The following is a 26,339-nucleotide window of genomic DNA, read 5'->3' as shown; positions in this document are numbered from 1 at the left end:
GGACTTTTAAGGGTTATAATAAATCTCGAATATTAACAGGTGCTGGCTGTTGTTCCACTTGAATGGTTGTTTTGTTAGTTTTAGAGCTTCTTTCATCACATACTCTTATCTATTTTATATGATAAATGTGTTGCCTGCAATGGTCTAAAGTTTCTCATGAAGGGTTATCTAGAGATGAGCGAACTTACAGTAAATTTAATTCGTCACGAACTTCTCGGCTCGGCAGTTGATGACTTATCCTGCATAAATTAGTTCAGCTTTCCGGTGGGCTGGAAAAGGTGGATACAGTCCTAGGAGACTCTTTCCTAGGACTGTATCCACCTTTTCCAGCCCACCGGAGCACCTGAAGGCTGAACTCATTTATGCAGGAAAAGTCATCAACTGCCGAGCCGAGAAGTTTGTGATGAATCGAATTTACTGTAAGTTCGCTCATCTCTAGGGTTATCCCATGATTTTACATTTGACTAACCTTAGATTATGTCATAAATGTAGGATTGGTGGGTTTAAGAAATTTTGCAGAGTGCAGCTCACAATTAATTCAGTGTCCCTACTGAGGAAAGGGTCATTATGTTTTCTGAAGCACCCTAAAATGCGTCTAGGAATTTATGTACACTATACTATAGATTTTTATCCAGCAAGAGTATCAGCCTATGTAGTCCAGCTATCCACATTTTGGGACTATACCTAAACTTTTCCGGCTGTCCGGGAATGCTGGGAGTTGTAGTTTTGGAGGCTGGAGGCACCCTGGTTGGGAAGCACTACCATAGAATCTAGTTAAGCACAATCCAATGAGTATCTGATATAAAGGAAATCTGTCAGGTCCCTGAGGCCTCACATGTATGCAGAATAACTTTTCAATAGCATGTTATTAAAAAAAAAAAAAATGCTTCTTTTTATTTAATTTTCCACTTTGAAAAAATGACCATTATTGGTCTCCCTGCCAGTCCTGGCCGCAAGCCTTTTTATATAGATTTCAGACTCCTGCTGGGGTCCTAAATCTCAGACTGCAGCCGGGACACAGACAAGCTCAGCACTATTCCCTATAATATATCAAAAGTTTTTTTGATTATTAAGCAGCGAGGCCTGCACGATTGATTGACTGGATCGTTTGTGCTCTGTGTTTTGTCATTTGGTTGGGAGCTCATGCCCTATTCCACAGAGAGATGTGCTTCCACCAAGTTGTTCTTAAACCTGTCAGTCAATTGTCAAACAAATAAGCTTTTTCTCATTCATCAGCTGATGATGGGGACTGTCACACAAGGTGATTATCTGCCTGTTTGGCGAATGTCATAGGGTCCTTTTTGTAAAAAGTCTATTTTTAATTCTGAATTATCAAATTCTGTGTATATTGTATTTGGATCCTAAGTGAATTCTGGCGTTCAATTTTTGCTACTTCCATACTTTTTTATTCAGTCATTGTACTTTGATATAGATGGACAATTTACTGTAGACAGTATAAGCCTAATGTACAGTGCTCCAGGCACCAGTTCCTAGAGATCAGGGCATAGATTAGATGCTAAACTTTTGTAGTCACACTTTTTAAGAGATGTTGCAAAAAAAATGTAATTGTTAACCTTCCATTGTTCTATGTATGTAGATCTGTGTCTACTAGTTGACTGGTGGAAGAACATAGAGTAATTCCCTCAAAATCTAAAGGAAAGCCATCAAGGCAGATCCTTATAATTCCATAAAGTGCTGCTGGTTGAGTCCTACTGGTTTAGATATTTGTAACAAGGAAATAATGAAGCCAGACCTTAATCTCCATATTCTTTTTCAGCCCATTTGCTTATGTGGATCCTTTGCATTGTAACATGGCCTATTTGTACCTTGAACTTCTTAAAGATTCTCTCAACGAGTATGCATATGCAGCAGAGCTAGCCGGCCTGAACTATGACCTCCAAAATACCATCTATGGGATGTATGTAAGTACCTGAAACCAAGGCGGATAAAAGACCAGCTCCTCCTTCCTCCCTGGTACCTGTTATGGGTGGAAGATTAAAGCTTTTAGTCCCTTTTTTTTATTTTTTATTTGTAGAACCAACTTTTTAGATATCACTTACTGGAACCAACCTCTCTGGAAATTTGAGCCACAGAAACCTGAGATCTGTTTCAGTCCAGACACCATCCCATCTCTAAGACAATGTGATTGTGAAGCTGCATATTCATACTCTTTTTGTCAAAGGTCCTCATTGCACGTTCACCTCATTGCTTGCATTATCAGGTTTAGTGCATCTGTTCTGTTTATTTTTAGTTTTTTTTTTTGTCTTTTATTTTTGTTCCATTTTTTTTTCCATTTTCTTTTTGTTAGTCGTTACATTTATGCTGACCCCCTCCATTGCAACATGACATACCTGTTTCTAAGGTTATTGAAGGATGATTTAAAAGAGTATACATATGCAGCCCGCCTCGCAGGTGTCATCTATGGCATTGCATCAGGAATGAATGCAATTCTTGTAAGTAAATATCTCCAGGAAGCAGAGACTTCCCGTCAAGGCATGAAAAGGCATAAAAATATATCTGTGTGGGGTGCTTATTCTGGCTTGTATATAAATTGAAAAAGGTTCCCCCTTGGCAAGGCTTTTCTAGTGCATTAAGGTGTATATACAGTATAATGCAAGAATTGGCAACTAGTAGCCATATTGACAGTCATATATGAATGCAAAATGGAGTTCTTAAGGACTAAAAAAAAAAAAATATCCCCTATCCTAAGGATAGGGGATAAGTTTCAGATCGTAGGGGGTCTGACGGCTGGGACCCTCGTAATTTCCCATACGGGGCCTTGGCAATTCGCAGGAGGGGGGTGCGTCAACCACTACACGAATCGGCGGCTGACATGCCCCCTCAATACAACTCTATGGGAGAGACTGAGCGCTGCCTTCGACAATCTCAGCCATAGCGCTCTATTGAGGGGGCTTGCCGGCCGTTGCTTCGTTCGGTGGTCTACACACACGCTATCTGGCCGGGGCCCCGTAGAGGAGATTGCGGGGGAGTCCCGACGGTCAGAGACCCCCTGCGATTAGAAAATTATCCCCTATACTTAGGATAGGGGATACGTTTTCCAATCCTGGACTGCTCCTTTTTAAGGAAAGAAATTCAAACCACAAAAAACAAGACAACCCCTTTAATATCTATGGTAAATTTGCTTCCTGCTTTACGAGCTGAACCTGCATGTTAGTTTGGGGGTGGGAGGGAAGGAAGGGCATTAGAACTAATAACTGTTTAATATTTTATTCTATAGTAAATCATCATGGACACATAGATGAACATAGGAGACATAGGAGTATCTCTCGTTCCTGTGATCTTTGCAGTCACCTCAATCCATAGGGATGAGCAAGCGTTCAGTTTGACTGCAGCGCCACCTTGGTGGGGAAGTGAAGCATTACATTGATATCAATGAGATTTTAGTGTAATGCATAGTCATAGTCCTCCAAATGTGCCACTCCATGCTGAAGGATTGGAACCACCCTGTAATAAGAATACATTTTTTAGGCCCTATAGTTGTAGTAGTATTGATTTTTATGGTGTTTTTATCCCAGGTTCTTGTTAGAGGTTAGGTAGCTATTCCTTTACACTATCACTTAAAAAAGGTGGAGGGGCCTTATAAAGTTTGTGATGCATGATCGTCTTGTATGGTAACTCACACATAATGCATTCATTTTACTAACCCACAATAAAATATGAAAAGTTACGACTTTTAGATGCGACTTGTTCCCTTTAGATTAAACTATATTCACAGGGTATACTTCTCTCTGTCCTAAATGAGTCTGTCGTGCTTGTGATCCTAACAGTTGCAAGTGTTTTGCTCACACATGCTCAATGCCAAAATTTACTCTGTGTACATACATGCAAGGAGCCATTTCTTTTAGGCAGACTACAGTATCTGAGAATGGGAAGTAAGAATTCACCAGCATATAAAATTATTAGGCTCCCAATCTTGGTTTCCTCTGTAGGCAATCCTTATTTGACCTGCTGCTGGTCCCTGCAAAGATCTGTAATGTGGGAAACCTGCAGGAGGTGTTCATGTCTTATGTAGTACCACCACAGGAGAAAGTGAGCAGTAGATGATGCCTACTGATTTTATTGTGATGTCCATGTAATGCATGGCTGTACTGAGGAATGGATAGATAGATCTAGATAGATCTCTATATATCAGAAAGCCCTAATGGGGTAACTGGAAAACCTCTCTTAACTAGTCTATGTACCAGAGCATGTACTGTATTATTATGAACTGAGTCTGCCTAAGAAAATGCTGTCCTGAGTGTAGTGCTCCATCATAAAAGGGGTTGTCCAGGCATACACTCCGGCTGGATCTGACATAAAGCGTGAAGAGACACAATTTTGTGTTGGGCATTACAGTTGCTAAGGCACGCATCTGACACCCAGTAAGTATTCTACATTGAGTAATTTGAATAGGACACATGCAAGATACTCAGCTGGGTGTTGCGCAGTCACTTTTGCAGCTGTACAGCTTAGCATTAAGTTGCGTCTCTCCACACCTGATTAGCCAGGATAGTATAGGTTGCCATACACATCAGACGCATGCCAAGCAATGGTCAGGACTGACCGACCACCTAATGTTAATAGGAACCAATCTACTTGATCGGCACTAGTAGCGGCAGCAGTCTGCCTTTGTAATATACATTTATTCCCCTCTCCCTTTTTGAAGACATGTTCACCAACTAAATGTACATAAATAGGGGAACTGGGAGGAATAGCTCATTGGGCTAACAGCTGTCTTAGGTGTATGGCCACCTTTTTTGTCTGGACAATTCTTTTTAACTCACACACACCCCTCAATTGTGTGCTTTAGAACCCCATATAACTACAGTACTAGCAGATGAAGAACCCCCTCCCCATACCCATCTTCTGTGACTTAAAGGGAAACTGTCGCTTTGATTACCCACACTAAACCCGATACATTGGGTTATAGCGTGGGTGACCAGGAGTCCAAAGAGGTGTCACAGCTACAGAGCGGAGCACTCACGTGACCAGCAACTCCATGTCACTGGGATGTTGAGTCGCAGAAGATGATTATTCAAATTGAGGGGCCAGCAGTAGATGACAGGGGTGGCCAGCCAGCGGAGCCCCGCCTCCTGCGCCCAATTTAGTTAAGCAACAGAACTTCTGAAGGCCGTATCGGAGGAAAAACTTTAACAAACTTAGTAAGTGACCCCTCTTTTGACTCCTGGTCACCCACGCTATAACCCAATGTATTTGGTTTAGTGCGGGGGATCAGGGTGACAGTTTTCCTTTAAGATATGTTGCCTCGGGGATGCGCTGATCTGTTTCCTGTTTTCCAGCTGTCTGTGAAAGGTTACAATGACAAGCAGCATATCTTACTGAAGAAAATCATTGAGAAAATGGCTACATTTGAGATAGACGAGAAACGGTTCGAGATCATTAAGGAAGCGGTAAGTCCTCCCCTAGATTTTAAAGATTTTTGTCTTCTCTATGTGGCTGATCTTTGATCCATTCTCTGGTTCTGCCCGATCAGTCCTGGTTCTTTTCTCATCCATCATACTTCTGAAGGCATTTCTTCTTACAAATCCATTTGATTGATGCAGCAGCTTGGAGACACTTCTTCATATATTCTAGAATTATATTAGTAGAAAATAAATCCTGTTTCGGAAGCGATCCCTTGCTGATTCCATCAGAATAAGCTGTCAGCACTCCTATACTGTGAATATGGCAGAAAACCTCAATATGCATTACTCCTAAATAATGTTAGGATCTTTTCACCTATTGGTGGTTGAAAAAATTTATGTTGAGAAGGTTTGCCAATGTCTATTACATATATAAAAACATCTGGGGGGAAATGTATAGTTATTTATAACGTGAGATTTTTCTCTTTTGCAGTACATGCGCTCCCTGAACAATTTCCGGGCAGAACAGCCTCACCAGCATGCAATGTATTACCTAAGGCTGCTGATGACTGAAGTGGCCTGGACCAAAGAGGAGCTCCGGGAAGCTCTAGAAGGTAAGGAAATAAGGAATTTTAGACTAACTGAAGTAGTTTTCTGTATATTAGTTGATGCCTTATCTGCATATCCAGAGTGTAGATTTCCTTCTTGGGTTTAAAAAGGAATTTTTTTTCCCCTAAGATAATGACCTAGTGTGTTTAGAGAGTTCCATCTCCACTAATGTAACTAAATGTGTAGGGCAGGTTAAGGTAAATATTTTTGCAAATACATTAATTTAGCAAACTTTCCTTTTTTTCCCCTGATATTCTTGCTTTTTTCCTTCCCTGAACAGCTCATTGCCTAGGTTACCGACCACTGCTCCACTCTAGAAAAGTTGGTCAGGCGGGTGTGTGTTTGTATATTATATACACACTCACCAGCCCAACTGTTGCTTCTATAGAGAGTGGAGTGGTAGTTTGTAAGCAGGCAGTGAGCTGTCAACAAGGGAAGAATAAAATATCAGGAATATTAGTATTATGGTTTCTGTGACAGCCAGGGTTCTAGTAAAGGCTCCCAGCTTGCTATGGGTGTCTGTGTAACCGGCCGTGCTGTGCAGCATGGTTGAGTACATTGCTTGTCAGCGTTATGCTGACAGGCTAAATACACTGCACTAGTATACTGTTAGTCACCCTGTGGGAGAAGTAAATTCTTTACAAAATAAATAAATAAAAATAAAACTACATGCTTTGCTAAACTACATGCTTTCCTGTGTTTAAAAAAAAAAAAAAAAAAAAAAAGTCCTAACAAAGTGACATCAGGAAGAAAAAATAAGTTATGGGTCTTGTAATGTTGTGACACTAATTTTTATGTTTACTATTATGACAGTGTAACATAAAGAAAAATATATAAATTTGGTATTGCTGTAATCATGCTGAAACACAGAATGAAGCTTTAATGTTTTTACCTTATGGTGAACGGCGCAAATTTAAAGTGCAAAAAATGAATGACAAAATCTCTGCTGACACCACTGTCCATGTCAGGATTTTTCCCAGAGTACAAGCAAATCTCCATAGCAAACCTCTCCTGCTCTGGACAGTTCCTGACATGGACATAGGTGTCAGCAGAGAGCACTGTGGTCAGACAGAAAAAACCTACACCACTTCCTCTGGAGCATACAGCAGCTGGAAGGATTAAGATTTTTAAATAGAAGTAATTGAAAAGTCTGTAATTTTTTGGCACCAGTTGATTGGTGGAAAACAATTTTTTTTTTCTAGAGTACCCCTTTAACCAATAAAATATACAGACCCTAAAATTGTCATTCAAAATACAATTTGTCCTGAAAAAAACAAGCCCTTATATGATTTTGTTGACAAAAAATATTAAATCACATATAAGACGACAATGGAAAAAGGAAAAAAAATGTTTGGGCATTAAGGTCTAACTGGATGTCAGGGGAATAATATAATCCCAATTACATCTATATTTATATAGCGCCAACAGGTTCTGCAGCTCTTTTATGTTATCTATATAAAAATAAATTTACCACTGTATTTGAAATTTAGGGATATCTGGAAAGGTGGAAACCGGTTTAATTGCAAAAGGGAAATTTATTCTCCATATTGTAAAGTGCATCTATTAATGTGGAAAATCTTGGGATTTTGGAGGCTCCTTATGTTGAATATTTCCCTTCTGCTGAATACGTTGCTTGGAGAAGTAGCTACAAATGTTTGTGCAGATTTGCCCCTCTGCTCTTCTACCATTGTAGACTGTTTCTAGAGCTGGGCGGTACGACCAAATGTGTGTATCACGGTATTTCTGTAACTTATGGCGGTTCCACAGTATATAACGGTATTTCTTTCACCCCCCCCCCCCCAATCATGTGACCTGCCAGCGCTGTTCTGCTCCGCCCCCCCATACCCCAAAATCATGTTACCCACCAGCGCTCTTCTTCTCCCCCCGACGTAAGGCCGACGTAGGGAAGTTAAAGTTTACTTTCTTTATGTTTTGCAGCCCGGGCATAGGGATACAGTGTACAGCAGTGGTCTCCAACCTGCGGACCTCCAGCTGTTGCAAAACTACAACTCCCAGCATGCCCGGACAGCCGTTGGCTGTCCGGGCATGCTGGGAGTTGTAGTTTTGCAACAGCTGGAGGTCCGCAGGTTGGAGACCCCTGGCGTACAGTATAGAGTTCCAGCGCCGGCGGCCCCCAACAAAGAGGAGAAGGGCAGTGCTTGCGGGTGACATATGTGAGTAGTACCCCACTGGGCTGATAATTAATTTGAGGGGAGCAGAACAGCGCTGGCGGGTCACATATGATTAGTTCCCCGATGTGGGGACTAGAGATGAGCAAACTTACAGTATATTTGATTCGTCACGAACTTCTCGGCTCGGCAGTTGATGACAGTTGAGACTCTTTCCTACGACTGTATCCACCTTTTCCAGCCCACCGGAGCACCTGAAAGCTGAACTAATTTACGCAGGATAAGTCATCAACTGCCGAGCCGAGAAGTTCGCGACGAATCGAATTTATTGTAAGTTCGCTGATCTCTAGTGGGGACAGTGCGCTGGGCTGATAATTCATTCCCAAGGGGGAGGGGCCCAACCAGTATTGCGGTATGGGGAAAAATTCATATCGTGCAGCCCAAAAATGTCAGTATTCGGTATGAACCAGTATACCGCCCAGCCCTTAACTGTTCCCATATTTAGTTGATTTCCTAGGTGATTTGGGTGAAATCCAGGACTGTATCATGGACATTGAGTAGTTCTGCAGCACTTTCTGGCCATTAAGGAAATCTCTGTTCTCTTTTATCCATTGTACTGGATTGGCTCCCAGCAGGGATGGTTTGAGAATGTGGCTCCATATTTCATACATTGTATCCTAGCTCTTCTATTTCTGGATGTGTATAGGGATAGTTTTTTGTTCATCTCGTGCGCAGACAGGGGCGCGTTCGTTTTTATTCTTTGTCTAGAACAGCGCATTATGATCTCTGCATTTCCCTGCTTGGAGTCCTTTTGTTTGTGCCGCGGGTGATATTTGCCGCTGTTCTAATAGACCATTTTCCAGTTCTATGATACTTAATTTGCCGTCCCGGCAGCCCTATAAATCATATTCTCTGCGCTGCAGAGAGCACAGCTTTATCTCCTTACACCACCTGAACGAGCCAAGTTATTTGCTCTGGAGCGTAAACACATGTGCCGGAAGATTGCAGAGCATAAATGCAGAAAGTGGGTCAGAGCCGGTGGATTATGAGCACGGCCTTCACTCATTCCTTTTAATACAAAATGCAGACTTTACTTGTTTTTATATTTGTTTCCTACATCCATACATCAGAGGGGCTCGATAAAAGGGTTGTCAAAAAAGCGAAGGCAATTTTCCTGACCAGTAGCACTTCTAATAGTATTTCAGTAGGGGTAGGGGTCCAAGTGAGATAACTAGAGATGAGCGAACTTACAGTAAATTCGATTCGTCACGAACTTCTTGGCTCGGCAGTTGATGACTTATTCTGCGTAAATTAGTTCAGCCTTCAGGTGCTCCGGTGGGCTGGAAAAGGTGGATACAGTAATAGGAAAGAGTCTCCTAGGACTGTATCCACCTTTTCCAGCCCACCGGAGCACCGGAAAGCTGAACTAATTTATGCAGGATAAGTCATCAACTGCCGAGCCGACAAGTTCGTGACTAATCAAATTTATTGTAAGTTCGCTCATTTCTAGAAATAACTATTCACTTTACCCCTTCATGTTCAGAAACCAAAGTCCTTTCAATGTCAATTTGAGTGAAATTCTCAGTTTTAGTGTACAAACGCAACCTAATGTATGAAATGGTTCCCCATGGCTGCAAAGCTGTCCTGTCTTAAAGGGGTACTCCCCTGGAAAACATTTTTATTTATTTATTTTTTTTTTAATCCACTGGTGCCAGAAAGTTTTTTGTAACAAATTTGTAAATTACTTCTATTAAAAAATAATCTTAATCCTTCCTGTACTTATCAGATGCTGTATGCTCCACAGGAAATTCTTTTCTTTTTGAATTTCCTTTGTCTGACCACCATGCTCTCTGCTGACACCTCTGTTCATTTTAGGTACTGTCCAGAGCAGGATAGGTTTGCTATGTCCATTTTTAGGATCTGTCCAGAGCAGGAGCAAATCCCCATAGCAAACCTATCCTGCTCTGGACAGTACCTAAAATGAACAGAGGTGTCAGCAATGGGGATTTGCTCCTGCTCTGGACAGATCCTAAAAATGGACATAGCAAACCTATCCTGCTCCGGACAGTACCTAAAATGAACAGAGGTGTCAGCAGAGAGCATTGTGTTCAGACAGAAAGGAAATTCAAAAAGAAAAAAAGAACTTCCTGTGGAGCATACAGCAGCTAAGTACAGGAAGGATTGAGATTTTTTTAATAGAAGTAATTTACAAATCTGTTTCTTTCTGGCACTCTATTTTTCTGACTTCCCATACACATGCATGCTCAGCTAACTATGCATATGTTTTCATTAGAGGATGGGTAAGACGCTGCCAGACTCTGTTTCACCATCATGAGACATGAGGCCACAATACACCTTAGATGGATAGCAGGTCCAATTGGTGGTTTCTGTCAAAACTTCTGTGTATGGCGAGCTTTACATTGGTGGTCTATTCGAAGAATTTGCAGTTCCAAAACACAACCCCCAGGGTGAGCAGGGACCACCATCGAATAAGTTTTGGTGCACTTTGTTGCTGTACCAGTCACAACATCACATGTTTGATGAGCTGAGCCGCTGTGTCTGTGGAAATCAGTGTTTCCCAACCAGGGTGCCTCCAGCTGTTGCAAAACTACAACTCCCAGCATGCCCAGACAGCCTTCGGCTGTCCGGGCATGCTGGGAGTTGTAGTTTTGCAATAGCTGGAGGCACCCTAGTTGGTAAACACTGGTGTAAATAGTGGGAACCGTCAATCGGCACAGTGGAAGAGTCCATCCTCCTCAAATGTCGTGCCCTAAACATGGAGGGCCTTTTCCTAAGGATAAGCCATCACTCGCATATAGGATTTTTAGGCTTAAATGATGCGTTTACATTAACAAAATAGCGGTTCTATGTAAGGTACAGTACACAAGCGTTTTACCACTCTCCGAGCAGGTCCGTATACGTCTTGTATTTAAGGGTTGTGGACATTATCACAGGATAGTAGCCGGTAGAGATGAGCGAACTTACAGTAAATTCGATTCGTCACGAACTTCTTGGCTCGGCAGTTGATGACTTATTCTGCGTAAATTAGTTCAGCCTTCAGGTGCTCCGGTGGGCTGGAAAAGGTGGATACAGTAATAGGAAAGAGTCTCCTAGGACTGTATCCACCTTTTCCAGCCCACCGGAGCACCGGAAAGCTGAACTAATTTATGCAGGATAAGTCATCAACTGCCGAGCCGACAAGTTCGTGACTAATCAAATTTATTGTAAGTTCGCTCATTTCTAGAAATAACTATTCACTTTACCCCTTCATGTTCAGAAACCAAAGTCCTTTCAATGTCAATTTGAGTGAAATTCTCAGTTTTAGTGTACAAACGCAACCTAATGTATGAAATGGTTCCCCATGGCTGCAAAGCTGTCCTGTCTTAAAGGGGTACTCCCCTGGAAAACATTTTTATTTATTTATTTTTTTTTAATCCACTGGTGCCAGAAAGTTTTTTGTAACAAATTTGTAAATTACTTCTATTAAAAAATAATCTTAATCCTTCCTGTACTTATCAGATGCTGTATGCTCCACAGGAAATTCTTTTCTTTTTGAATTTCCTTTGTCTGACCACCATGCTCTCTGCTGACACCTCTGTTCATTTTAGGTACTGTCCAGAGCAGGATAGGTTTGCTATGTCCATTTTTAGGATCTGTCCAGAGCAGGAGCAAATCCCCATAGCAAACCTATCCTGCTCTGGACAGTACCTAAAATGAACAGAGGTGTCAGCAATGGGGATTTGCTCCTGCTCTGGACAGATCCTAAAAATGGACATAGCAAACCTATCCTGCTCCGGACAGTACCTAAAATGAACAGAGGTGTCAGCAGAGAGCATTGTGTTCAGACAGAAAGGAAATTCAAAAAGAAAAAAAGAACTTCCTGTGGAGCATACAGCAGCTAAGTACAGGAAGGATTGAGATTTTTTTAATAGAAGTAATTTACAAATCTGTTTCTTTCTGGCACTCTATTTTTCTGACTTCCCATACACATGCATGCTCAGCTAACTATGCATATGTTTTCATTAGAGGATGGGTAAGACGCTGCCAGACTCTGTTTCACCATCATGAGACATGAGGCCACAATACACCTTAGATGGATAGCAGGTCCAATTGGTGGTTTCTGTCAAAACTTCTGTGTATGGCGAGCTTTACATTGGTGGTCTATTCGAAGAATTTGCAGTTCCAAAACACAACCCCCAGGGTGAGCAGGGACCACCATCGAATAAGTTTTGGTGCACTTTGTTGCTGTACCAGTCACAACATCACATGTTTGATGAGCTGAGCCGCTGTGTCTGTGGAAATCAGTGTTTCCCAACCAGGGTGCCTCCAGCTGTTGCAAAACTACAACTCCCAGCATGCCCAGACAGCCTTCGGCTGTCCGGGCATGCTGGGAGTTGTAGTTTTGCAATAGCTGGAGGCACCCTAGTTGGTAAACACTGGTGTAAATAGTGGGAACCGTCAATCGGCACAGTGGAAGAGTCCATCCTCCTCAAATGTCGTGCCCTAAACATGGAGGGCCTTTTCCTAAGGATAAGCCATCACTCGCATATAGGATTTTTAGGCTTAAATGATGCGTTTACATTAACAAAATAGCGGTTCTATGTAAGGTACAGTACACAAGCGTTTTACCACTCTCCGAGCAGGTCCGTATACGTCTTGTATTTAAGGGTTGTGGACATTATCACAGGATAGTAGCCGGTAGAGATGAGCGAACTTACAGTAAATTCGATTCGTCACGAACTTCTCGGCTCAGCAGTTGATGACTTTTCCTGCATAAATTAGTTCAGCTTTCCGGTGCTCCGATGGGCTGGAAAAGTTGGATACAGTTCTAGGAGACTCTTTCCTAGGAATGTATCCACCTATTCCAGCCCACCGGAGCACCTGAAGGCTGAACTAATTTATGCAGGATAAGTCATCAACTGCTGAGCCGAGAAGTTCGTGACAAATCGAATTTACTGTAAGTTCGCTCATCTCTAGTAGCCGGCTTTAATCCTCCTTACTGTAGTCTAGAAAAATGTCATTATTCTGACGTATGTTGCTTTGTGTATTTTAGCTGGTGGCCATTATTGCGGTGCTTATGTTGGTTATGTAAAAGGTTTATCTCCTAATTCACTTTACCCCCATAAAGCTTAGATCTTTGGTACTGTATAATCTAAATAGTGCCGCAGCACCAGAGGAGCCTCTCTAAGGACTGTACAACACAACGAATAACCCTAGGGGGTTAAATATCCTCTAAATTACATGTGCTGCAATGCTAAAACATAACTTTTATTACTCTTATGTATAAATAACAAAAAGGTGAGAAACACACGATTAAAGTTACAGTGCCACTAATGTCAATTAGGTATCTGAAAACCAACACTATGGGTCATAGCCGGTATAACCACCATGTATAGTAACCAGTTAGGATTCGTGTATAGTAACCAGTTAGGGTTCGTGTATAGTAACCAGTTAGGATTCGTGTATAGTAACCAGTTAGGATTCGTGTATAGTAACCAGTTAGGATTCGTGTATAGTAACCAGTTAGGATTTGTGTATAGTAACCAGTTAGGATTTGTGTATAGTAACCAGTTAGGATTCGTGTATAGTAACCAGTTAGGATTCGTGTATAGTAACCAGTTAGGATTCGTGTATAGTAACCAGTTAGGATTCGTGTATAGTAACCAGTTAGGATTCGTGTATAGTAACCAGTTAGGATTCGTGTATAGTAACCAGTTAGGATTCGTGTATAGTAACCAGTTAGGATTCGTGTATAGTAACCAGTTAGGATTCGTGTATAGTAACCAGTTAGGATTCGTGTATAGTAACCAGTTAGGATTCGTGTATAGTAACCAGTTAGGATTTGTGTATAGTAACCAGTTAGGATTCGTGTATAGTAACCAGTTAGGATTCGTGTATAGTAACCAGTTAGGATTCGTGTATAGTAACCAGTTAGGATTCGTGTATAGTAACCAGTTAGGATTCGTGTATAGTAACCAGTTAGGATTCGTGTATAGTAACCAGTTAGGATTCGTGTATAGTAACCAGTTAGGATTCGTGTATAGTAACCAGTTAGGATTCGTGTATAGTAACCAGTTAGGATTCGTGTATAGTAACCAGTTAGGATTTGTGTATAGTAACCAGTTAGGATTTGTGTATAGTAACCAGTTAGGATTCGTGTATAGTAACCAGTTAGGATTCGTGTATAGTAACCAGTTAGGATTCGTGTATAGTAACCAGTTAGGATTCGTGTATAGTAACCAGTTAGGATTCGTGTATAGTAACCAGTTAGGATTCGTGTATAGTAACCAGTTAGGATTCGTGTATAGTAACCAGTTAGGATTCGTGTATAGTAACCAGTTAGGATTTAGAAACAATTCTGTTGCTGTATAGCTGGACCAGCGGTCTTATTACCCTCTTTTCTATGCTTTATAGTGTAGGCGCTATATTTCAGTAGATATACCACCAAGATGGAGGAGCCAGATGGAAATGTCACTATCACAGTGGATTACTCATCAAATGGAGATCACTATAAGGCTACTCCTGGTGGCTATGTGGCACTCAATCGCCGCAACCTGCTGTGCACCGCAGGCGGCGGCTAGAAGGCTCGCTGGCCTGATCTGATTTTGTAAATCTTTCTATTAGAGGTACATTTGAGACATAGTGGACTGAGTTACCCCCCTGGTTAAAACCATATACTGTAGCATATGCTTGTCTCAAAGATTAAGCCATGCACGTGTAAGTACACACGGCCGGTACAGTGAAACTGCGAATGGCTCATTAAATCCGGACTGTATTCTTGTCTTTCCTAGATGTTACCCTCCTTCGTCTCAAGGCCTTCATTCCTCAGCTGCTGTCCAGGCTGCATGTTGAAGCCCTTCTTCATGGAAATATAACAAAGCAGGTTGGTTCTTTACACTGAACATGTATGTTCTCTTAGGCTGCATTCACACCTCGTTTTCAACTTACGGGTGACTGATCTGGCCAGGGGAGGGGAAAACCGGGCGCTCCCGTACCCCAGCCGGATCAGCCCGTGACTCCATTTACTTTAATGAGCCGACCGGAGTCAGACGGTGACCCCGGTTGGCTCATTTTTGACCCGTATCCGGTTTCCTGACCGGACCTAAAAACCGTAGTATACTACAGTTTTAGGTCGGTCACAAAACCGGATACGGGTCAAAAATGACCTGACCAGAGTCACAGTTTGACTCCGGTCGGCTCATTAAAGTAAATGGATTTCAGCGCCGGTCCGGCTGGGGTACGGGAGCGCCCGGTTTTCCCCTCCCCCAGCCAGATCCGGCAACCATAGGCTGAAGCTGAAAACGAGGTGTGAATGCAGCCTTACCCTTAGTAACAGGTGGAACAACTGAGACTCTACAGCAGTGTTTCCCAACCAGGGTGCCTCCAGCTGTTGCAAAACTGCAACTCCCAGGATGCCCGGACAGCCTTCGGCTGTCCGGGCATCCTGGGAGTTGTAGTTTTGCAACACCTGGAGGCACCCTGGTTGGGAAACACTGCTCTACATACACCACACCCAAGCCTATTGCTGTTTTTTTTTTTTTTGTTTTTTGTTAGCTCAGATAAGCAAACTACAGAATTGCTTTTGAGATCACACCATTCTGAATAAGTATTTAAATATTAAGTGTTATTCATGAAGAAAAAAAACCTTCTTTGGTCCCTTTTGCTTTTTCTTCTCCAGACTGCATCCGGCATCATGCAGATGGTGGAGGACACCCTTATAGAGTATGCTCACACAAAGCCCCTGCTCCCCAGTCAGCTGGTCAGATACAGAGAAGTACAACTCCCTGACAGTAAGTCCCTATTTCTCCAGCACCTAATGTGTATAACAGGCACCGATCGCTTTGTAATGCTCTGATTTTCTGCATCTTACAGGGGGCTGGTTTGTGTATCAGCAGCGGAATGACGTCCATAATAACTGCGGTATTGAGATCTATTATCAGACAGACATGCAGAGTACCTCTGAAAACATGCTTCTGGAGCTGTTCTGTCAGATCATTGCCGAGCCCTGCTTTAACACGCTCCGTACCAAGGAACAGCTGGGTGAGCAATTCATAGTTACATAGTTAGTACGGTCGAAAAAAGACATATGTCCATCAAGTTCAACCAGGGAATTAAAGGGTAGGGGTGTGGCGCGATATTGGGGAAGGGATGGGATTTTATATTTCTTCATAAGCATTAATGTATCTAATCCTGTTTTAAAGCTGTTAATTTTTCCTGCTGTGACCAGTTCCTGAGGTAGACTGTTCCATAAGTTCACAGTTCTCATGGAACAGTCTACCTCAGGAACTGGTCACAACAGGAAAAATTAACAGCTTTAAAACAGGATTAGATACATTCCTGGAACAAAATAACATTCACAACAATATTCACAAAAAAAACTGTATCATTTGTAAAGCAACAAACTCTTGAATAATTTAAAGGGGTATTCTGGCTAAAGGGTAGGGGAGAAGATGTAGGATGGCAGGGGTCCCACTGCTGGGGACCCCTGCGATATCTGTGCAGCCCCCGGCATTCTGTGCTGGGTGCTGCCTCCAAAACAGGGATGTGACGTCACAGCCACGCCCCCTAATGACGTCACGCCGCATCACATCCATTCATGTCTATGGGAGGGGGCGTGATGGCCGTCATGCCCCCTCCCATAGACATGAATGGAGGTGGCGTGATGTCACTAGGGGGCGTGGCCGTGGATAGGGGAGAACATGTATAAATACCCCTTTAAATGCACAGATGACTTCACCCGTTGTGATGGATATATCCATTTTCATGTTCTCAGATATTAAAAGTATTTTTAAAGGAACCCAAATGTGACGTGACTTTGTCGTCTTAAATTTCTTGGGCAGCATGTACAATGGCCGAGACCTGTGTTTCCTACGTGATACTTGATAAGGCATTAAAGTCATATTTTCAATAGTAAAACGCAATTAAAAATTCTGACAGATTTCCCACATTGTGTTTTGAAGGTTATATTGTGTTCAGTGGGCCCCGCAGGGCGAACGGAATCCAAGGCCTGCGTTTTATTATTCAGTCAGAGAAGCAGCCACATTACTTAGAGAGCCGGGTTGAGGCCTTTTTGAAGACCATGGAGAAGTCCTTGGAGGAGATGACGGATGAGGCCTTCCAGAAACACATCCAAGCTCTAGCTCTCAGGCGCCTAGACAAGCCAAAAAAGCTTTCTGCTGAATGTGCAAAATACTGGGGGGAAATCATCTCTCAGCAGTATCACTTTGATAGAGGTAAGATGGAGGCATAAGATGTAGTTCTATTCAATGTTAAGACTGACCAAATATCTGTCCTAGTTTTCCATCCCTCAGTAACAATCAGACTATTCTGTTTTTATTAATTCTGCGCCTGCAGGTCATGGCTTCTTTTTCGCTATTTGTAACCAACCTGCACTCCTTTTATCCCCTGACATACACTAACCTGTAATAGGAAGCAACTTATATATACAGAATATATGGCTCTGCATTCATTATCATTCCTGCCTGTAGGACATAAAGCAGAGAGCTGAGGATTTCCCTATATTATGCCTTTGTCTTGGAGCAGGAGTTGCTCTTACTACAGACTTTCCTCTGTCGGACTTAGCCTGACCACTTTTTTGTTGGTTATTTATTTAAAGGGGTACTCCGCCCCTAGACATCTTATCCCCTGTCCAAAGGATAGGGTATAAGATGTCTGATCAGTGGGGGTCCTGCAGTCTCCCTGCTGCACCTGGCGTTCGTTCAAAGCATCGGGTGCAGCGCCAGAGGCTCGTGACGTCATGCCTACGCCCCGCTTGTGACGTCACTGCCACGCTTCCTCGATGCAAGTCTATGGGAGGGTGCGTGACGGCTGTTACGCCCCCTCCCATAGACTTGCATTGAGGGGGCGTGGCTGTGATGTCACAAGTGGACCATGACATCACGATCCTCCACCCCGCATCGCCAGTCATCCGGCACGGAGTACAGTTCGCTCCGTGCACCGGATGTCTTGGGAGCTGCAGCAGAGATCGTGGGGGTCCCCAGCGGCACAATCAGACATCTTATCCCAGATGACTATTTCAACAAGACTGCTGATGTATTGTGAGTGGGGATGTTCCTCGTCTCTCCAATGGAAAATATGATTGGACATACTGGACTTAAATATACAAAAAATGTTGTTCTCTTAGATCATTTGCCTCCAGTGAGAGCCGATATTACAGAAGGGACGGTCTTCGTGTCACTTTTCTAGTGACTTACCGTATTTTTCGCCGTATAAGACGCACTTTTTCATCCCCAAAACTGGGGGGAAAAAGTCGGTGCGTCTTATACGGCGCATACACCCCTATCGCGGCGGTCCCTGCTGCCATCAACGGCCGGGACCCGCGGCTAATACAGGACATCACCAATCGCGGTGATGCCCTGTATTAACCCTTCAGACGCGGCGATCAAAGCTGACCGCCACGTCTGAAGGGAAATGGACACTAACCCGGCTGTTCAGTCGGGCTGTTCGGGACCGCCGCGATCTCACCGCGGCGGTCCCGAACTGCACAACTGAATAGCCGGGGGGGGGGGGGACCTTACCTGCCTCCTCGGTGTCTTCTCCATTCAGGGATCCCCTGTATGCCGGCGCTCTCCTTCCTCGTCATCACGTCGTCGCGTACGTGCGTCGGCGTGCGTAACGACGGCGACGGAGAGCGAAGATACCCGGCCGGCAGCAGAGACGTTCCGGAGCAACGGGGACACGACGACAGCGATGGAGCGACATCCAGGGCAGCGGTGACTTGTCCGGAGCGGCGCGGACACGTGAGTATTACCTCCTCCTGCAGTGGTCTTCAATCTTACTCATGATACCGTCAGCCTGCCTACCAGAAAATGAGTGTTTATAGTGTCCTGTGTCACCTTACTTCAGTGTTTCTCAACCAGGGTGCCTCCAGCTGTTGCAAAGCTACAACTCCCAGCATGCTGAGAGTTGTAGTTTTGCAACAGCTGGTTGGGAAGCACTGCCTTAGTTCCTGTGAACTGTAAAATTACATCATCACCTTAAAGCTCCGCCATCCTTGTCCTTTCCATGTTTGACTGTTGCTGGATGTTTTATATCTTCCTGAAGATGCAGTGAGAGTAGGTGATTCTATGCACTGATCAGCTGAAACGTTTTATACAACTGATCACACTGCCTGTGTCTCCTGTGTGCAGACTGACCTGAGTGACACTGCTCTTTTATGTGTAAGAACAGCTGCTGTATCACAAAAAATATAATACTCTAGAGCAGTGGTCTTCAACCTGCGGACCTCCAGATGTTGCAAAACTACAACTCCCAGCATGCCCGGACAGCCAACGGCTGTCCGGGCATGCTGGGAGTTGTAGTTTTGCAACATCTGGAGGTCCGCAGGTTGAAGACCACTGCTCTATAGTGTGAGTGAGTAAATAGATCTGTCACTTAGGTTTGCAGAGAGTAGGGGTGACCTCTCCTCAATGCATTTGCTCTATCGTGGGAAATATAGGCATCACTAGGAAACCATATCAGAGAGAAATATAAATCTAGATGGCAGACAGTCCATGCATGCAACATCAGCTAAAATGGGTAAACACAAGGCATACACAACAGCCTCTACAGTATTAAAGGTGGACCTAATTGATCACATAACTTCTGGCATCTAAAAAGGTGTGATTGATGGGGGTCTGGCTGTGAACCCCCCCCCCACAGATCAATAGTCTAAGACTTTCATTGCATGTATACTGTTTGTGTTCTGCTTTCCAAAGAAAAGAAAAGCAGAAACACAAGTACACAGCACTCGGACACGCTATTGTGTTCCTTTGGTCTAGAGATCAGTGGGGGTCTCAGCAGCCTGACCCACACTGATCACAACTACTGACATATATGACACTATTAGACTTTAAAGCAGTATTCCAGGTAAAAACTTTTTTTCATTTTTTATATCAACTGGCTCCAGAAAGTTAAACAGATTTGTAAATTACTTCTATTAAAAAGTCTTAATCCTTTCAATAATTATAAGCTGCTGAAGTTGAGTTGTTGTTTTCTATCTGGCAACAGTGCTCTCTGCTGACACCTCTGCTTGTCTCGGGAACTGCACAGAGTAGAAGAGGTTTGCTATGGGGATTTGCTTCTAAACTGGGCGGTTCCCGAGACACGTGTCATCAGAGAGCACTTAGACAGAAAAGAACAACTCAACTTCATCAGCTCATAAGTACTGAAAGGATTAAGATTTTTTTATAGGAGTAATTTACAAATCTGTTTAACTTTCTGGAGCCAGTTGATAAAAAAGCTTTTCTTCCTGGATAACCCCTTTAATAATACCCTTGGCTGTACTATACAAGCAAACAAAATCCTGGACTGCCTTTTTAATAACAATGTATCAAGCCAATCATTTACGTATATAATAAATAAAATATTTTATTGTAGAAAACCATTGAGCATCTGTTGTCCTGCTGAGTCAAATGTCTTAATTTGGCAATAGGGTCCAGGAGAATGTATCCTATATTGCAGACCGCATCTTTATGAAGTAGTCCTAGGCCCTGAAGTAAATGGGATCCCGAATAAATAATTTTGTGTTTTCAGTCTATATTCTGTATTTTGCCAGCACTATAAACCAGCCTTCTCCACTGAAACTGTGCTTGTGTTTTGTTTCTGCAGATAATGTTGAAGTGGCGTATCTGAAAACCCTGGTCAAGGATGATATCATGAAATTTTACAAGGTAGCCTAACATTGATCTTTTGCCTAATGTATTGATTCTGAGATGAAGAAAAATCTCCAGTGTCATTACTTATTAAATACTGCAGTCAGGAGCAAGCTGTGCGCTTCAAGTCAGAGCTCTCTCTCTCTCTGCGTGAAATCCGGGTAATGAAAATGATAATTTACGTGTCCGGTCAGATGTCTCTGGAATACTCCAGTATCATAATGCATTCTTCACAGTCGAATATATGTCCCCAGTTTGAAAAGAAAGAGGGGGTGCGGGGTTTGTTCTTCGCACCAGGCAGACTGACTGTACAATGCAAAACCAACATTTATCAGCACCCACCAAAAACAATGAAATGAAGGTGCACGTTGCCATGGCTGCCATGAAAATACAGCAGCATTCTGTACTAGAAATACTAGTAATGCTACAGCTGATACCGCTACCTTGTTATATTGACCATATATTAGACTTCCCAGAAAATAAACAATTACTGGAGTTTTCAGGGGTTGCTCAGCTTTCCTGTATCATAACATAAAGGACAAATCCTTTAGTTAATCTAAAGGGTGGCCAAAATGAACTGCCTTTTAGTTGGCTTAATAGCATACGGACTAGGCCCATTTTTGCAACCAAATCCTCCTACTGTCTCAATGCAATTAAATTGTCTTGACTTAGTTTCCAACCACATTGTGTCTACAGTTCTTTGGGTCATAGTTGGACTACAAACACACCTTAAAGGGGCACTCTTCCCCTAGAATCTTATCCCTCTATCCAAAGGATAGGGAGGATAAGATGTCTGATTGTGGGGTCCCCCAAAATCTTGGCTGTGGCACCCCAGGCATCTGGTGTACGGAGCGAACTTCGCTCTGTGCCAGATGACTGGCAATGCAGAGTAGAGGCTTGTGATGTCACGGCCACGTCACCTCAATGCCGGCCTCCCATAGACTTGCATTGAGGGGGCGTGGCCTTGACATCACGAGCATGGCGTGGCCGCGATGTCACGAGCCTCCGGCGCTGTGCTTGACGCCCTAAATGAATGCTGTGTGCAGCAGGGAGATGGCGGGGGTCCATTGGATAGGGGATAAGATGTCTAGGGGAGGAATACCCCTTTAAATGGTCTAAATCTGGTTGAAAAGATGGGTATAGCCTTTGAAGATAATGGGGCAGATTTATCAAAACCTGTGCAGAGGAAAAGCTGTCCAGTTGCCCATAGCAACCAATCTGATCGCTTTTCATTTTTCATAGGCCTTTATTGCTATGGCTGCTATGGGCAACTGGGCAAGTTTTCCTCTGCACAGGTTTTGATAAATCTCCCCCAATGTGTAAATAGACACAGAAAAAACATGTTTAGAATAATTGCAGTACTCCAAATAGGAAAAAGCAAAAAGCAAGGTCACACTCACCCAGGGGAAATGTAAAAGGTCCTCTTTATTAGGGGAACTTCTTAAAACATTCCGGAGTTCGGGTAGAGAGATGCGGTCAGCGTCCGCTGACCGCATCTCTCTACCCGAACTCCGGAATGTTTTAAGAAGTTACCCTAATAAAGAGGACCTTTTACATTTCCACTGGGTGAGTGCTACCTTGCTTTTTGCTTTTTTTCTATTTGAGTACTGCAATTATTCTAAACATGTTTTAGATCTGCACCCCCAGGTGGTCACTTACCTGCACATCCCCGCTGTCTTACCTGCACATAGACGCTGTCTTACCTCGCACATCATATGATTTCTTGGTTTAACCCCTTCCAGCAAAGCAATTGTGCCTTCCCAGCTCCTCTCGGCCTACTTTTTAATGTTTAGAATAATATTTAAACCTAATTTGGATCCCAAGTGACTGACTGTAATAGAAATGGAGCAGAGCCTAGATAAAGAAGTGAATATGGAAAAGAATTAGCCAGGAATAGGGCCCGGTAGTAGCTGTGTGTTAGTATGGTAACGGAGCCCTCAAATCTACTTGACTTAAAGTTCCGGAAGTTGCAGAGAGGAGTCGCCTTTTCCTTTTCTCCCATAACATCCACAGCATTAGACGAATAAAGCAGACAAGGAAAACTTAAAGAAAACCAAAAGTCTGCTTAAGATGATGTTTGCTTGACTCTGCGTGACATTCAGACGGTAACTTTTATAATGGTGCTTGTATGTTATTGATGGACGGCCTTAGACTGCTCAGTGACATACGTCATCGTTTGAAGAATAATTGAATATAGTAATCGAGATTCTATATTTACCTCCCAATCCTTTGTCTTGTATAATGCTGGTTAGCTGTAAGTGTTATTTCCTGGCAACCTGATTTGCATTCAACTTGTGCTAGGGAATTAATTTTGTGACTAATCTTGGATACCACCAAACTACACGTCCTTGTCTACAACAACCAGACCGCGCAGGGTCACAGCAGTGAATGATGAAATAAGCCTCCAAATACTTTGTATGAAAGGTTTTGAGATTGGATAAGGATTCAGTTCTGTGGATGTGATTTGAAAAGTTTGATTACTTGTGTTTTTCAGGAATTATTATCTGTGGAAGCTCCTAGAAGGCATAAAGTATCTGTGCACGTACTCGCTAGAGAGATGGATTCATGTGAGTATTTGTCAGGACCATGTCTGTTACCCCTGTGGTTTAATGCCAACCTGATGAAGCCAAGTCCAAGGGAAATAGACACCAGAGTCACCCGCACAAACACTTCTTAGGCTGGGTTCACACCACGTTTTTGTAATACAGTTCCTGTATACGTTTTCAATTTGAAAAATGTATGGAACCGTATTGAAAACCGTATGCATTGACTCTCCATTATAAACCGCATGCCAAAAAATGCATCCGGTTTTGTCCATTTTGCATCCTGTACGGTTTTGTCAGTTTCCCCCCCCCCCCCCCCCAAAACTGTAGCCTACCACGGTTTTTGGTCCAGGTGAAAAACCATATTGAAATGTATAAGTGTTTTTTTTAACATGGGAGTCAATGGGAACCATACAGAACCGTATATACGTACAGTTCCATCCGGTTTGCACCATACGTTTTTTGACTTTGCACAGTTTTAGTAAGATACAAAAGCCCATAAAGGCACCAATTACCATTCTGGTTACCAGTAATCCTCATATTCGTCATTACATGGGGCTAATCGCAGGGGTCCCCCCACTGGGTACCTCCACGATCTCTGTGCAGCCCCCGGCAATCTGTGCCAGGCGCTGCCTCAGAGATGGGAACATGACGTCTCGCCACAACCCCCTCCATTCATGTCTATGGGAGGGGGCGTCACGTCCCCGTCTCTGAGGCAGCGCCCAGCACAGAATGTAGGGGGCTGCACATAGATACTGGGGTCCCCAGTGGCGGGACCCCTGCGATCATACATCTTACCCCTTTTATCCCCTATGCAAAGGATAGAGGATATTCCGGCTTTACACATCTCAAGTGACAAATGTATAGATAGTTATAACTGGGTGTCACTCCAATCCTATATTGCGCAAATTTCCAATATGGCACTAATCCAGACTCCATGGGCTCCATACATTGTTATTCTACACTCCAGTACTACACGATCAGTTTCCCAACTTTAATATTCCACTCTTTCTGCCCAGGTCCTGTTGTAGGGGAGTTCCCAAGTCAAAATGATGTCAATCTTGCTCCAGCACCAGCTCTTCCACAGGTACATCCAATGTTGTAACTCATACTAACGTTTCAGCTTCATAAGGTGGAACATATGCCAGATGTATGTTTTCCACCACAGAAATTCATATATGTTGTTGACCTTTCCTTCCCACAGCCCGATGTCATCAGCAACATTACAGAGTTTAAGCGGAGCCTACCTCTCTTCCCGTTGGTAAAGCCACATGTTAATTTCATGGCTGCAAAACTATGATGCAAGCAAAAGCAGGAAGACCCGGAAAACATGAAAGCATGGAGTTCTCCGTTGGGCTTAGTAATGAGTAAACCTTGTGTTGACAATAGTAGGATTTTGCTAATAGACCTTCACTAAGTTAAACAGATGATCTAGATAAAATTGAATAGGTTATTTTTAAATTGTGGCTTGTCCGAAACAATCGCAGCGCTGCGTCCTATACAGAAGGAAGTGTAATGATTATTTTTATCAATGTGTTTGTGTGTATACATAGATCTATATAAACCAATGATTTGCGGTGGATAGAGTTCTTATGAAGAGGTCCCAGTTTTGGCTAATGGACTTTGGATATAGTGAAACAACATTAAATGCTGCCATTTTACCATTTAAATACCGGGTTATATCACCAGGTCTACATTTACTCTTAGACAGGTATTCTACTTTTTGCATGGTGTGTACTCCATTGTTTTATCCAGTTTCTTTAGGTTTTGCAGGCAAAAAGACATGGTGGTTTGTCAGGTCATGTGAGAACACATTTATAGCTGGGATGTTAAAGATGCTGCCATAAAACCATCTGATCAATCCTCATTCAACAAAATACTGCATTAAATGTGCTACATAGCGACCAAGAATATAATGCCTTCTCTGTTGTATCGCCTTATGTTCTACTAAGACCTCACTATACAGACACCAAGAACAGCAGCAAGTTAGCGGTAAGGGGGTGTCAGAAAGAAACATATGGTAGATATCTGGTCTAAAGTACTTATTAGGTTGCTATGGGGAAACCTTCGTATAATCTGTTGATATACCTTTTTAGTGTGTTTAAAAAAAGGAAGAAAAAATGTATATTCCTGTGCAAAGTTATCAGCTGATACAGTTACAGCCTGTGGAGACACTTGTGGATAACCCTTCCGGTCCATGTTCTGTGGGTTACCAAAATCTAGGTGTCTGGATCAATGAGCTGCTAGGGTAAGTGAACAGTAATGCACTGTAAATCCCTGATAATTCATCACAGGAATATATATATCATTTTTTCTTTTTTGTTAAACCTTACTGCTGACAGATTACCATTAAAGGGGTACTCCACTGAAAAACATTTTTTTAATCAGCTGGTGCCGGAAAGTTAAAAAGATTTGTAAATTACTTCTATTAAAAAAATCTTAATACTTCCGGTACTTATCAGCTGCTGTTATGATCCACAGGAAGTTCTTTTCTTTTTGAATTTTCTTTCTGTCTGACCACACTACTTTCTGCTGACACCTCAGTCCATTTTAGGAACTGTCCAGAGCAGGAGCAAATCCCCATAGAAAACCTATCCTGCTCTGGACAGTTCCTAAAGTTGACAGAGATGTCCGCATAGAGCACTGTGGTCAGACAGAAAGGCAATTCAAAAAGAAAAGAACTTCCTGTGGAGCATACAACAGCTGATATGTACTGGAAGGAAGAAGACTTTTTAATAGAAGTAATTTACAAATCTGTTTTTTTTTTTTTTTTAAATCAACTGGTGCCAAAAAGTTAAAGTGTTTCCTTAAAGGGGTACTCCGCCCCTAGACATCTTATCCCCTATCCAAAGGGGATAAGATGTCAGATCGCCGGGGTCCCGCTGCTGGGGACCCCGGGGATCGCTGCTGCAACACCCCGTTATCATTACTGCGCAGAGCGATATCTCTCTGCACGTAATGACAGGCAATACAGGGGCCAGAGCATCGTTACGTCACGGTTCCGCCCCTCGTGACGTCACGGCCCGCCCCGTCAATACAAGT

At 42.9% G+C, this 26,339-nt stretch overlaps 1 protein-coding gene across 7 annotated transcripts in view; it reads left to right on the top strand.

The window, feature by feature from the left end:
- IDE (insulin degrading enzyme) overlaps positions 1 to 25,951 on the top strand; it is a 165,034-nt gene extending 139,083 nt beyond the window's left edge. For all 7 annotated transcript variants that reach the window (XM_056529403.1, XM_056529399.1, XM_056529397.1 and 4 more), the window contains 11 exons: positions 1,778 to 1,922; positions 5,301 to 5,411; positions 5,857 to 5,977; positions 14,893 to 14,984; positions 15,780 to 15,891; positions 15,974 to 16,141; positions 17,062 to 17,334; positions 20,711 to 20,772; positions 23,249 to 23,321; positions 24,317 to 24,384; positions 24,502 to 25,951. In XM_056529403.1, the coding sequence (XP_056385378.1) occupies positions 1,778 to 1,922; positions 5,301 to 5,411; positions 5,857 to 5,977; positions 14,893 to 14,984; positions 15,780 to 15,891; positions 15,974 to 16,141; positions 17,062 to 17,334; positions 20,711 to 20,772; positions 23,249 to 23,321; positions 24,317 to 24,384; positions 24,502 to 24,597 (1,321 nt within the window). In that variant the 3' untranslated portion in view covers positions 24,598 to 25,951. The remainder of the gene's footprint in view (positions 1 to 1,777; positions 1,923 to 5,300; positions 5,412 to 5,856; positions 5,978 to 14,892; positions 14,985 to 15,779; positions 15,892 to 15,973; positions 16,142 to 17,061; positions 17,335 to 20,710; positions 20,773 to 23,248; positions 23,322 to 24,316; positions 24,385 to 24,501) is intronic.
- Positions 25,952 to 26,339: the final 388 nt, after the last annotated feature.

This window comes from Hyla sarda, chromosome 7 (genome assembly GCF_029499605.1).
Source record: "Hyla sarda isolate aHylSar1 chromosome 7, aHylSar1.hap1, whole genome shotgun sequence".
Classification (NCBI taxonomy): Eukaryota; Metazoa; Chordata; class Amphibia; order Anura; family Hylidae; genus Hyla; species Hyla sarda.
The sequence above is the reverse complement of the archived record's forward strand: the minus strand, read 5'-3'. Positions and strand labels throughout refer to the sequence as shown.